Source organism: Aquarana catesbeiana, linkage group LG09 (genome assembly GCF_042186555.1).
Source record: "Aquarana catesbeiana isolate 2022-GZ linkage group LG09, ASM4218655v1, whole genome shotgun sequence".
Lineage (NCBI taxonomy): Eukaryota > Metazoa > Chordata > Amphibia > Anura > Ranidae > Aquarana > Aquarana catesbeiana.
Window position 1 is genome coordinate 27614651 of NC_133332.1, and position 13609 is coordinate 27628259.

Here is a 13609-nt window from a genome sequence, read left to right on the forward strand (position 1 = left end):
CCTATTTATTTGAATAAGCTGCCATTGGACTATAAAATCATACTTCCAGAAATTTTAGTAATGCAGTGCTCCACAAAACATTAATATACGATGTGTTGTCAATAAAAATTAATGGCACCACAAAGCACCTTCACAACACCTCTGCACTGCAGGTGAAATGGATGGCAATTCAACGCACTTATGCATGTACGGTGCATTACCAGGTGTTGCCACAACATGTGTGTGGTAACAAAGCCTTAAAAAGGAGTTAAAGTCTGTAAAAAAAAAAAAAAATTGACGTCAGCAGCTACTGTAGCTGCTGACTTCTAATATAAGGACACTTATCTGTCCAGGAATCCTGCAATGTCTGCACCCCTACCCGATTAATCAATTGGCTTCAGATGGAGGCACCGGCATCTGTAGTAAGGGAAACAGGAAGTGAAGCCTTGCGGCTTCACAGCCTGTTTCCTACTGCGCATTGGCGAGTCTGACTGGTCCCGCCATCTTCTGAGACCTCTGTGTGTTCCAGAAGGCAGTGGAGGGAAGGAGGAGGGGCCGGAAATGTCGTAGATCGCCAAGCGCTCATCTTACCCAGAAGTGGGAGCAGGTACGTGTCAAACCAGGTACCCGCTCCCCCCTGTCCCCCAAAAATTGCCAGATGTGGCAGTGGAGGGGGGGGGAGGCTTGCGAAGAATTATAGGGTTTTCCTTCAACAGTGTCTGTAGTCGGAATAAGCCCAGAATATTACTGCTGCAAAACAAGGCTGGAATCAAACTTGAAGATGTTTGTCTATTTCACAATTTTTTAAGCAGAAAGAGATCACTCCCATATTTTTTTACAGCTTATTTAGCAGGTGTGAGATGAATGTTTGACCTAATGAAGGATATATAATATGGCCCCTCTAAATGATTGGACCCAACACTCTAGAGAAGGGTAGTGTATGCTACATCATAAAAAGACATTTTAGACAGTTATGTGCTTCTAACCATAAGGCTCCAGTTTAGGGAAGGCCCTTTTCTGTTCCAGTATGACTGTGCCCCTGTGTACAAAGTTAGCTCCATAAGGACATGGTTTTTATGAGTTTGGGGTGGGAGAATGCCAGAGGGCTTCACAGAGCTCTGACCTCAACCCTACTGAACACCTTTGGGATAAATTGGAACATTGATTGTGAGCCAGGTCTCCTCATTTAACATTGGTACCTGACCTCACAAATACTATTTTGGCTGGATGAAAAAAAATTCCTGAACACCAGTGTGCAGTCTGGTAACCCTGGTAGTAGTTTGGGGTGTCTTTCCCTTAATGCAGAAAACCTTGCTGAGGTCTCGGCTGCTGCCTCTCTGGTAGCAATGAAAAGACATTCTGTGAGATTGATATTGGATAGGTGTAGAGGCGCGCTCGATACTGTATGGAAAGTAGTAACACTTGAAGTTGTTTCTTTAAAAAAAAAGTTTATTGAAATTCACAGTTCACAGGTAAGAGTGGAGCCAACGCATTTCAGGGAAAGCATGACTACCTTCCTTACTGAGTACACCCCTACACCTATCCAATATTGAACACCATATTAATGCCCAAAGCTTAAGAATGGCATGTCCAACAAGCACATACAGGTGTGAAGATCAGGCTTCCACAAACCTTTGGCATATAATGAATAATAATACATAATTTCCTTATGACCTAAATAAAGCATACCTGTAGTGTTTGCATATTCCAATATATGCTTGTGCTTTAAAGTGATTCTAAAGGTATTTTTTTTAAATAACCTTCCCTGCTCTGTGGAATGGTTTTGATCCCTGATCCTCATCTTTTTGGTTCCCCCCTGCTGGCGCTCCTGCCCCAACCCCCCCCCCCCCGCCTGAGTGCCCCAATAGCAAGCCTCTTGCTATGAGAGCACTCAAGCAGGCTCACTCCCAAGCTGTGCTCCTGTGAAAGGACATTGTCCATTCACACACAGAGCGCTGCTCAGCCCTGCCCCTCATTGGCTCACTGGTTGTGATTGACAGCAGCAGGAGCCAATGGCTCCCGCTGCTGTGTGAGCCAATGAGGAGAGAGAGATGTGGGAGAGCCACCGTTCTCATACACATCACTGGATTGAGATGGGACTCAGGTAAGTATAAGGGAGGGCTGGTGGAGCTGCACCCCAAAGGTTTTTTACCTTAATGGATATAATCCATTGTCATCAATTACTGAAGGAGATCAGTGTTGACAGGAAGAGGAAACATCACTTCAATACCTGCAAACAGTTCTCCAACCGTCTGATGCGCATTAAGCCAATTGGTTAACCCTTTCAGGCCTGGTGGTCCATTGGGCTCTTTAGGTAGAACATTTCTTATTTATCCTTAAAATGTGTTTGCCTTCTGGTTTGTCTTGCAGGGAGAAGAAAGAGTGTGGAATCCATTCATCTGTAGGTCAGCAGACAGGGTTGTATATCCCGAAATACGATCTATAATATTCTGAAGCTGAAGGTGAGCCTTTTTTTTTTACCTTCATTATTCTTTTTTAAGCAACTCACCTCTTCTCACAACTACCCGAGGTAACCTATGACTCTTTAGCCACCCTCTGGGGAATGCAGTATAGGATCTGTAGCTCTATGGCCTCTAGAGAGCTGCAAACTACCTATGTCTGGATATAAGGCTGCCAAACAGAAGAACCCCTCCAACCAACTTTACTTTTCTCCTACTGATAATAGAATCTGGGAGATTTGGGTTGTATGCAGTAATATGGTCAGTACTGTGGTTAAAGGTCACACACACACATGCAAAGTATTATCAGAGAAAGCAATTTAATATCTTCTCTGTTTATAGTTAGACCATATAATAATACAAACTAGACTGGGTATCATCACACTGGGTGACACCGCAGTAAGGGGGAAAAAAATTGTTATTCCATTATTATACCATATCTGGTGTGGATTAGCGTACCTAACACATACACAGTATGGAAGAAACTGGGGAAGAGACCACAAATGTTAATATAGTAAAAATATTCTTTATTAAGGACTACAAAAATAGAAAACGCAGCACAACAAGGCAATCTACACCTCCAGCCAGCACTAAAAATTACAACGTTGCCAATTCTAAAAGCAACACCAGAGTCCGGAAAATTATATGATCACCATATAACACTAAACACCCTCATTTCTCCCAAGCTCGAAAACAGAGCATATATATATATATATAAAGGAAGAAAAATGCTGACTATGACCCTAAGAAGATCATCCCTACAGTCAAGCACAGAGGTGGAAACATTATGCTTTGAGGCTGTTTCTCTGCTAAAGGTACATGCCAACTTTGCCCCATTGAAGGGCCAATGGACAGGGCCATGTATTGCAAAACCTTGGATGAGAACCTTCTTCCCTCAGCCAGAACACTGAAGATGGGTCGTGGATGGGTTTTCCAGCATGACAATAACCTAAAATATACCGCCAAGACAATAAAGGAGTGGCTCAAGAAGAAGCACATTAAGGTCATGAAGTGGCCTAGCCAGTCTCCAGAACTTAATCCTATAGAACATTTATGGAGGGAGCTGAAACTTCGAGTTACCAGGCAACAGCCTAATAACCTTAAGGATTTAGAGAAGATCTGTAAAGAAGAGTGGACCAAAATCCCTCCTGAGATGTGCAAACCTGGTAACCAACTACAAGAAACCTCTTACCTCTGTGCTCGCCAACAAAGGTTTCTCCACCAATTACTAAGTCATGTTTTGCTTGGGGATAAAATACTTATTTTACTCACTGAACTGCAACTCAGTTTATAACATTTGTATCACCTGTTGTTTTCTGGATTTTTGGTTGATATTCTGTCTCTATCATTTAATATACACCTATGATAAAAATTATAGACCCTTCATTTTTTGTAAGTGGGCAAACTTACGAAATCTGCAGGGGATCAAATCATTATTTTCCCCACTGTATATAAAAGTACATACAATGAAAAAATGGGATAGCATCAAGTGTTAAGGTAATTGTGACCGCTCCGCAGGCTCATCAAAAGTTGTATAGATACCGGGTACAGTAAACTGTATGATATATCACTAAAGAGCCTAAGGTGCATTAGCTGTAAAGACTAGAGCTATGAGGGCAGGCTTATTGCTCCCCAGGGAACATCACAAAAATGAGTGACCAGATGGTAAAATAACTGCACATAAAATATAATTATGTACCACGATTCCCCAGTTTCTTAGACCATATATTGGCTGCATTTCGAGGCCAGAAGTAATCTGCTCAGGTAAAACGTGTGGCAAATCAAGGGATGTCTATTCGGCTATCATATAATATTTTTATTTCCACTACAGTATATGTGTACATTTATCTTCTGTCAATGTGAATGACCACCCGTGTCTTGCGCTGTCTCGTAGTCAAGGTGGACAAATGGCAGACAGACCCATTGGTGAATGTAAGGCTAACTTTTTATTAGTTGTTTACTTTGTTCATACTGGGACAAGAAACAGGGACCTTTTATATCATTTACTCACCCTTCACTCTGTCCCACCACCCTGAGCCAGCAGCTGGCCACTCAAGATTCTGTGTAAATTTTAACTTGAAAGTAAGTCCAAACTTACACAGGGCTTTGTATACTTCCTCAACTCCCTTTTCGCAGTGCTTGGACCTGACATTTAGCTACTCAGGTACCATGTGACCACATGTGCCGTATTGCCCGGGACAGTCCCTCATTTTACAGGTCTGTCCCAGGCACCATCAATCCAGGAAAATAAAGTGTCCCAGAATGAAACTGACACAGCCGATGCAGCCGTTCACAATTCTGCATCAATGCAAAGAACGGCTGCATCGATTGCCGATGACATCATCCCGGCGCACCGCACGGCACCCTGCCACGCCTGGAGAAACACAGCAAGAGGTGGATAAAGCCCCCTCCCCTTCCTAGGTGGGCGCTTTCACAAAAGAGGAGCCGTAGGCGTTAGCCAGCCCTGTTTCCCCACCTCCCACCGCTGACGTCACCCCCAGTTGCTGTTCGGCATGTCTTACAACCGTGTGAGCCCTGAGTGTCCAGACTCCCAGACGGAATACTGGATGCTGCAGTGTGTTACAGACATCCGGTACGTTAAGTATTAGTAGTTTCCTATGGCTGAATTTAGTTTTGTGCATTCACTGCATTGTGCATGGATTTGTACATATCAAGTAGGGGAAGCTCATTTTAGAATCGTCTTGAGGCTTAATGTTTTCCAATTTTTACTCTAGATCCCTGAAGTCATTTGTATTCCTTTTGTGGTCTAAAGTATGTTTTTTTTTTATATGCAACTTTAGTGCCTTAGATATTAAGAGCATTTGTTTAATGTATGTTAGCCTAACATTGAAAGAACAATTACACTCTTTGAATCTAAGTGGCTGCCTGCAATGGTTGTCTAACATACATTAAATAAATGTTTTTTTCTATCTAAGGCACTAAAGTTGCATATAAACCCCGCTCTGCTCTTGAGCATGGCCACCTGCCCACTGCACTGTAAGCCGAGTAACCTTTCTTAAATAGGTAAGGGGCGGGGGCACCCAGTGATGTCACATGGTAGCACCGCCTCCTTGTGACATCACTGTTCATGCTGGGGGGGGTCCCTGAATGGCAGTTTGGAAGTGTGGTCACCCTAGGTACCAAGCGCTACATTGTGGAAAAACATGGAGAATGCAATGTTTTCTTCATACTTGGAAGTGCTGCGTGTTTTGCTGGCATCCAATGACATAGAAGAGCGGCTGAGCGAGTTTGGGTTCCGGACTCTGTTCAGGCCAATCAAGTTCCTCCACCCCAAACTCACTCATCCATGTCTTTATGGACCTTGCTTTGTGCACTGGTGTGCAGTCAGGTTGGAACAAGAAGGGGCATCCCCAAACTATTCCTACAAAGTTAGGAGCATGAAATTATCCAAAATGTCTTTGCATGCTGACGCCTTAAGAGTTCCCTGCACTGGAACTAAGGGGCCAAGTCCATCCCCTGAAAAACATTCCCACACCATAATCCCCCCTCCACCAAATGATTTGGACCAGTGCACAAAGCAAGGTCCATAAAGACATGAATGAGCAAGTTTTGGGTACAGGAACTTGACTGGCCTGCACAGATTAGAGCGGAAACTGCGAGCCAGGCCTTCTCGTCTAACATCAGTGCTTGACCTCACAAATGCTCTTCTGGAAGAATGGTCAAACATTCCCATAGACACACTCCTAAACCTTGTGGACAGCCTTCCCAGAAGAGTTGAAGTTGTTATAGCTGCAAAGTGTGGGCCAACTCAATATTGAACCCATGGACTAAGACTGGGATGCCATTAAAGTTCATGTGCGTGTAAAGGCAGGTGTCCCAATACTTTTGGTAATATAGTGTATTTGGACTGTTGGATGAGTATTACACGTGAATAACTGTTGGAGTTGTTATTTACCACCAAAAAGAGTCATATTTGTTGGACTTTTAATGCACTTTTTAAAGTCACGTTTTTGTTGGTTATTTTTGTCATAAGTATATTATCTACACTTTGGTTTTTGATTATAAGATTGTTATATTCATTCTTGATCCTTTAGGCGCTGCATTTTTGTTTTAACATTTTTTTTAGAAGCTGCATACTTACCTTACTTGTTAGCTGCCTAAGTATTGCAGTTATCTGATTTTTGAAGCTAATCAGGGTCGGACCTGGTCAGTACTTGGATGGGAGACCACCTTACCTTACTTAAATACTACTTAAATACTGATCTCCTGTTTCTGTCCAGAAGTCAAAACATACCGGTGGGTTAAATTGGCTTCCTCCAGAACTGGCCCTCCCATGTGATTGTGACAGGAACATTAGAGTGTAAGCTCTTTTTTTGTGTTATAGACTGATGTGAATGGTTCAAGGCTCTCTGCAAAATGCTGCATATAAAAAAGCATAACATTAGTATAAAATACTAAGTATTGCACATTATATCAAATAGAAAGATAGATCAATTAGTCAATGATTTCATGAAACAACCAATCTTTCTTTTTAATTTAGGAAACAACTGCAAATAACTGGAGACACTGTTGGAAATGCCTTGCACATACTTTTGAATAATCTAACTAAGGTGGCCTTATAACCCAAGACATCAATTTTGATCAAAATACTGAGCTTCAAGAACAAGTGTGGTGGTCATGAATGGTCTCTGAGCATATACTGTACCTAATGCTTTTCTAATAAACTATAATATTATATTCTACATATGCAAAGTCATCTGATCCGAGTCTGGTATCTTTATGATGGAGGCTGAAGATGTAAAATGTATACGCAAGTCCAGGACAATTTGTGTCTATGTGCCTAAGGAAGAACTGCAAGCACAAGCTAGCTGTGTTGACATGGCATGATGCACCTTTTGGTCCCTTACGAGCTGGAAGGTTCCAGGTAGTCCAGGACGGCACTAGCGCAGTCATTCTCAAACTGCGGCCCAGGCACCATTGATGGTCTACAGGTGTTAAGTGGTCCTTAGTTATTTATTCTAATCTCCTAAAGGTAGCGTCATATTTGGTGATTAATTGGATGGCTATGAGGCGAATCACAGCAGTCACTGTTGAAGCTTTACCAGAGCTAAACATAGCTAACCTTAGGGGAACTCAGCATGGCCAATATCCACCACAGCAGTGGGTGATACTACAGCAATGCAACAATAAAATGTCAACTGGTGAGGTATACTTTTCCCACTAAACCCTCTGTTGTTTCACTTACAAATAGGATAAACAGAGCAGGACCTAGTAAAGAGCCTTGTGGTCCACCGCTAGTCACTGGTCCTTGTTCCCAATGAACCCCATTTACAACGAGGCTCTAATATGTATCCTTTAGCCAATTGCGTATCCACCGAACCACTCAAGTGTTAAGTCCTAGCTTGCACATTTTTGTTATGAGATCATTGTGTGGAACCGTATCAAATGCTTTCCTGAAACCAAGATAGGCTATGTCCACAGCACCACCCTGTCCAAAACATTTGTGCTATAGTCAAAAGCAGATTAGTCTTTTAAGATCTGCCCTCAGTAAAGCCATGCTGCTTTGGGTCCAGAAAGTTATGTGTTTTTAAATTATCGTTAATGCTTCTTTTAGGCTTTATTCTACTAATTTTACCTCTACAGATGTTAAACTTGAACTTCCTCTGTTAGAAAAGATGTATTTAAAAATATCATTTATGGATTCAACAACTCTTAGAACCATAAGGTCTCATTTGCTTTATTAGGCTTACATTTTAACTACTTGCCGATTGTGTTATAGCTGAAGGACGGTTACAGCATGATTGTCATGTTCTAGGAGGTCATCTATTGACGTCCTCCCAGAACCCCACCCCCCCTTGCGAGCTCTTGGTACCCTGATTATCAGTGCAGCCCCATCAGTGCAAATCAGTGCCCATCAGTGCTGCCTTATCAGTGAAGCCTTATCTGGGCCTCTTAATCAGTGCTCATCACTGCAGCTTATCAGTACCCATCAGTGCTGTCTCATCCGTGCCCATCAATGCCCATAAGTGGTACCCCATTAAGCAGCCTCATTAGGGCAGCCTCATCAGTGCCCATCAGTGCTGTCTCAGCATTACCCATCAGTTCAGCCTCATCAGTGCCCAGGTTGAAAATTGGCATGATCAGGAAGGGGGGAAAAGTTCCCAGTAGGCATGTGGTTAAACAAGTCAGTTCATCTGCTACCTCTGTCTCTAAAAACTCTGAAAATGAACCTTCATGGCTGGATATATGACCCTCCAACTTGTTTTTGTTAGTCATTTATTTCTGAGAAAACTGTACACCTACAGTAAGTAGAACTAAAGGCTCCTGTATGACAGTGTACACAAGCCCCTGATCCAGTTACAGGGGTTTATTTTCTAAAGGCAAATAGACTGTGCACTTTGTAAGTGCAGGTTGCACACTGCAAGGGCATTTTCTCCAGAGCTTAGTAATTGAGGGGTTACACTGCTGACCTCCACCATCCAATCATGTGCAAGAAAAATAAATGCTGTTTTTTTTAAATAATTTTCCTTGCACATGATTGGGTAGGCTTTACAAAGTGAAGCTTCACCCCATTTACTAAGCTCCGGAGCAACTGCACTTGCAAAGTGCACAGTCTATTTGCCTTTATAAAATCAACCATACTATGTGATGTACAAGCTTCATAAACAAAAAACTCCTTTACCTTCCCTGACCGAGCCAAATCCTCCTTCATTTACGTCTCACACATTCCCCTCCCAGTCACTGCAGCTTGCAGTGGGAGGGTTTTTATCAGCAAGCAAAGCTGCCTATCCAGAAAGCAGTAGGGAGAGATAGGTGTGGCCAAGTGTTGACAATCTACAGGCTGCAACATCCTAGAGAAAGCCTACATGAGTGGGGCAACTCTGCTCTGAATTCAGGAACAGTGCAGCATTGTTGGCACCCCATCACAGAAAGCTACATTAGATGGACTTCATTGGCAGGATTAATGGGTATTTTAGGCACTTTGCAGGGGGACTGTAAAGCTAAAGAGACAGGTGAACTTAGTATATAAAAAATTAAATGATAATTTAATTTCTACCTAAAATGGTTTGTTACATCCAGGTCTTCCTCAAGTATTGAACCTGGGTTTCATTTTTGTGATCCCATAGATCCCTTCCAGCTTTTATCTCTTGCTCCTAGCACTTTGCTGAGACAAGCTTCTGCAAGGAGAATACAGGGTAGGGTAGAGAGGGGTGGGTCAGCTTCCCAGCCTTCTGCCTTCTTCTTGCTGATGCTTGTCTCAGGAAAGTGCTTGGAGCTGGAGAAAAGCAGCAGCTATTAATGCAGCCATCCCCTTTGCTAGCTGCGTTGTCGCGTGGCTGTGGAGGGAGGGAAGGCACCCCATCCGACTTTGTAGCTAGCCTTCCACAATACATAGGACGATGGCACAAAGTACTGCATGTAAACTGTAATAAAAGAAGAAATTAGACTTCTTTTTAATTTTTTTTTCAAATTAATGTTAGTTTTAAGCTATCCTTGACTAGGGTTGGCACCCATCTGGGATTTACTCGGACAGTCCGGGTTTTGAATTATGTGTCCGGGTTTCAGACCACCTGAAACCTGGACACATTATTCAGACTGAATGTGGCTCCCCAACTAACCGAGTACCACAACTGCCGAGTGCAAAGGCATGTGAATGGGTCCAAGTTGAGGGTCTGTGACACTCTCTCTTACACTGCCCAGAACCAACATAACTCCCCCCCACAAATGGATGGGAGAGAAGAGAGAGCTTGATCTGCCCCACTTTCTCCCGCCCCTACACCTCTGTGTCACAGACAGTGGATGGTGAGCTCAATCATCTGAGGATGGAGACTCAGGCATTGGCACTTTTATCCACAATGTATCAACCAGCTGCTGAGCTTTAAATTTTCTGCCCACACATACCATTTCTGAAGCACCTTGGGGTGTGAGTGGGAAATTTGAAGCCCAGCAGCTGGAAAATACATTGTGGATAAAAAATGCCTGAGCCTCCATGATTGGGTGAGTGAGCTTACCAACTACTACCAGTGACTTAAGTCTCCCCCCTTCCTCCCTTCTCTCTCTTGCCACCCAGCTAGTGAGTACACTAAGGTAAGGGGTGCTCTGCAGACTTTGATGTGAGAGGGCCCTGATTTAAGAGGGAATGCTAGGAACTCTGATGTAAGTGGAGGCTTTGGTGTGCAGAAACCCCCTTACATCAGAGTGCCCCCTTTATACAGCGTTCCCCTTTAAAAAAATAATTGCCATGCGCTGCTAAAGTGTTTGAGTTTGGCTTGAAGATAAGGTGGAAATACTATCCTTGGCATGAATGGCATCTCCACCTTCACTCTTTCCTATTCTCTCATTCCTGTAAACAAAAACATGGCAGCCGCCCAAATTAATAACTAACCTTTGCAACAAGGTGCACATGGAAGGGCAATGCACATCACAAACAAACCAAACATTTTTTGTTTTTTTGTGATCTGTCATTCCTGTACCAGTTTCCTCAGTGCTAGCAACAACTAGCAGAGACACCGTGTAATGGACCACCATAGATGTCCAAAAACATAAAAGATAGGCAGCTCACATCCCAGATAGGGACTTCTGTTGTATAGAAAAGATAAGAAAAATGACAGAGCGCCTTGTCCTCGTGAAGAATGTAATAGTTTATTCTAGACCAGCCTTTGTCAACCTTTTCAACACAGCGGACCCTTGAAATAACTTTCCAGTCTCCGGGAACCCCTGTCAAAAAGTACTATACCTACAACCCGTGACACATTAGTGTGGTGGTCAGTGGGAAGAATGCTCCGTACACTTGTGGTCATTGGAAAGAATTTCCCCTCCTTACAGATCGTTAAAAAGATCAATGGTGTCAGTGGGAACTTATCTGAGAGGCAGAAATTGTTCATTGTCCATGGAACCCCTAGCAACCTCTGGAGGAACCCTACAGTTCCATTTAACCCTGGTTGAGAAACCCTGTTCTAGACTAAAGTTTCTAACAAACTATGTCATGATTCTCGAGGACAAGGCGCTCTGTCTTTTTCCTTATCTCAGTCATTCCTGTATAGTATGTACCCTAGTATAGTTTAATTTACTGTATGTTCTCTGCTCCATCCCAGCCACTCTACATGTGCAAGCTCAACTAAAGGGGGTGGGGGCGCCCTTTGGCATTTTAGCCTTAAAGGCCAGAGGACTTTATTCTGGCACTGTGTTGGTTGGTTTGTCATTCAAATGAATGGCAGCGTAATGCACCACAAACACAGCGGTTCACATGTGCCAAAGTTTTGGGGTAAGGCACAGTAAAACACCTATATTACCTGATGAATGGGCTCCAAAAGAGTCCATAGCCAACCACCTATATGTTTGTCTTTCCTATTTTTAAGATTCACTGTAATGCCCCGTACACTCGGTCGGACATTGATCGGACATTCCGACAACAAAATCCTAGGATTTTTTCCGACGGATGTTGGCTCAAACTTGTCTTGCATACACACGGTCACACAAAGTTGTCGGAAAATCCGATCGTTCTGAACGCGGTGACGTAAAACACATACGTCGGGACTATAAACGGGGCAGTAACCAATAGCTCTATTTATTCTGAGCATGCGAGGCACTTTGTGCGTCGGATTTGTGTACACACGGATTTTGTTGTCGGAAAATTTTATAGCCTGCTCCCAAACTTTGTGTGTCGGAAAATCCGATGGAAATGTGTGATAGAGCCCACACACGGTCGGAATTTCCGACAACAAGGTCCTATCACACATTTTCCATCGGAAAATCCGACCGTGTGTACAGGGCATAAGAGTGAACGCTAGAATTCTGATTTGTTGCTGAAAACATTCCTTTTATTTTGTGTTTTATACTTGCAGCCTCTTGATACATTTACATTTTTAATGTATACATGTATACACTGCTCAGATGACTTTTTAACCTTTAAGCTTTTTTTTTTCAAATTAATTGTATTAAAGGAATAGAAACATAATATATACAATGAATATATGTGTGCCTCTATTTATTATGTATTTAATGAAATTATTCATGTGAACCAAAAAGCAAAAATACAATAAATATATATATTCTCTTATTTTTGTATCATTACAGTTGAGTAGCTGTGCCTTTTCATTCACTATGTGGACAAAAGTACCTTGTATTTGGACACTAGAGATCAGTAAACCTATTTGGGTTTGGTTTTAGCTAGGAGACCATGTCAAGTACATGAACCCCAAAGTTAGCAGCAAACCTCATTGGAGTCGATAGGAGCTGAACCCTACTGTCCATTTGCAAGACTAATTTGCAAGCTATTGTAAAGAAAGGTGTATTGAGAAGCTGGGCACTATCATGGGTACAAATGCAAAAAAATTGTTTAGAAAAATACCATACAGTGGGGAGAGGGTCTTTCATGCAGTCTAAAGGGCAACATTATTAATTCCAAATTCCCCTATATAATATGCTTGAGGGATGCCTGAAAGCTGCCAGTGGGATTGTGCAACAGTATCATGTGATCTTTTAAAGGTGACAGTATATATATTTTTAAAATGTGAAAAAACATGGCATGGGTTCCACTTAAAACACCACTTAGACCCTTTTCCAGACATGCAGCCAGGGTGGCCAAAAAGGAAGGGCAGGCAACATGCATTTCCCTTCCCACCCAATCTTCCTGTACCAGACCAGGCCACATGGTGGAAAAGCCCATCCCGCCTGTAGGGGACAAACGACAACGTTGATGGTCAAGAGCCTCTTCCCAACATCCGATGCCCCAATATGCCAGATTTGTGCACTGGGTCTACAAACAGGCTGGGTTGAGCTTGAATCCATAATTGACCTGAACCCAAATCTCATCCAGAGTGGACACTCCAAATGAGTTCAGGTGTTTCCAGTGAAGGGTAATGTTAATTATTATTATATTATTATACAGGATTTATATAGTGCCAACAGTTTTCTCATCGCTTTACGATATAAAGGGAGACAATACAGCAACAATACAATTTAATACAAGAGGGTTAGGAGGGCCCTGCTCCTGTGAGCTTACAATCTAATAGGGAGAGTCTGGTAAAATAAAAGGTAGTAACTGTGAGGGATGAACTGATGGGAGAAGTAGTAGATTCAGTTGTTAGCCGAAGGCAGGATAGGCCTCCCTGAATAGATGAGTTTTCAGGGATCGCCTAAAAGTGGACAAAGTAGGAGATATCCGGACAGATTGGGGTAGGGAGTTCCAGAGGATGGGGGAGGCTCCG

At 42.7% G+C, this 13609-nt stretch overlaps 1 protein-coding gene across 1 annotated transcript in view; it reads left to right on the forward strand.

The window, feature by feature from the left end:
• LOC141107443 (uncharacterized) overlaps window positions 1–12459 on the forward strand; it is a 111456-nt gene extending 98997 nt beyond the window's left edge. Inside the window, exons 10-11 of the mRNA XM_073598167.1 lie at window positions 2350–2441; window positions 6940–12459. Coding sequence (XP_073454268.1) covers window positions 2350–2425 — 76 coding nt within the window. The 3' untranslated portion in view covers window positions 2426–2441; window positions 6940–12459. The remainder of the gene's footprint in view (window positions 1–2349; window positions 2442–6939) is intronic.
• The last annotated feature ends 1150 nt before the right edge of the window (window positions 12460–13609 follow it).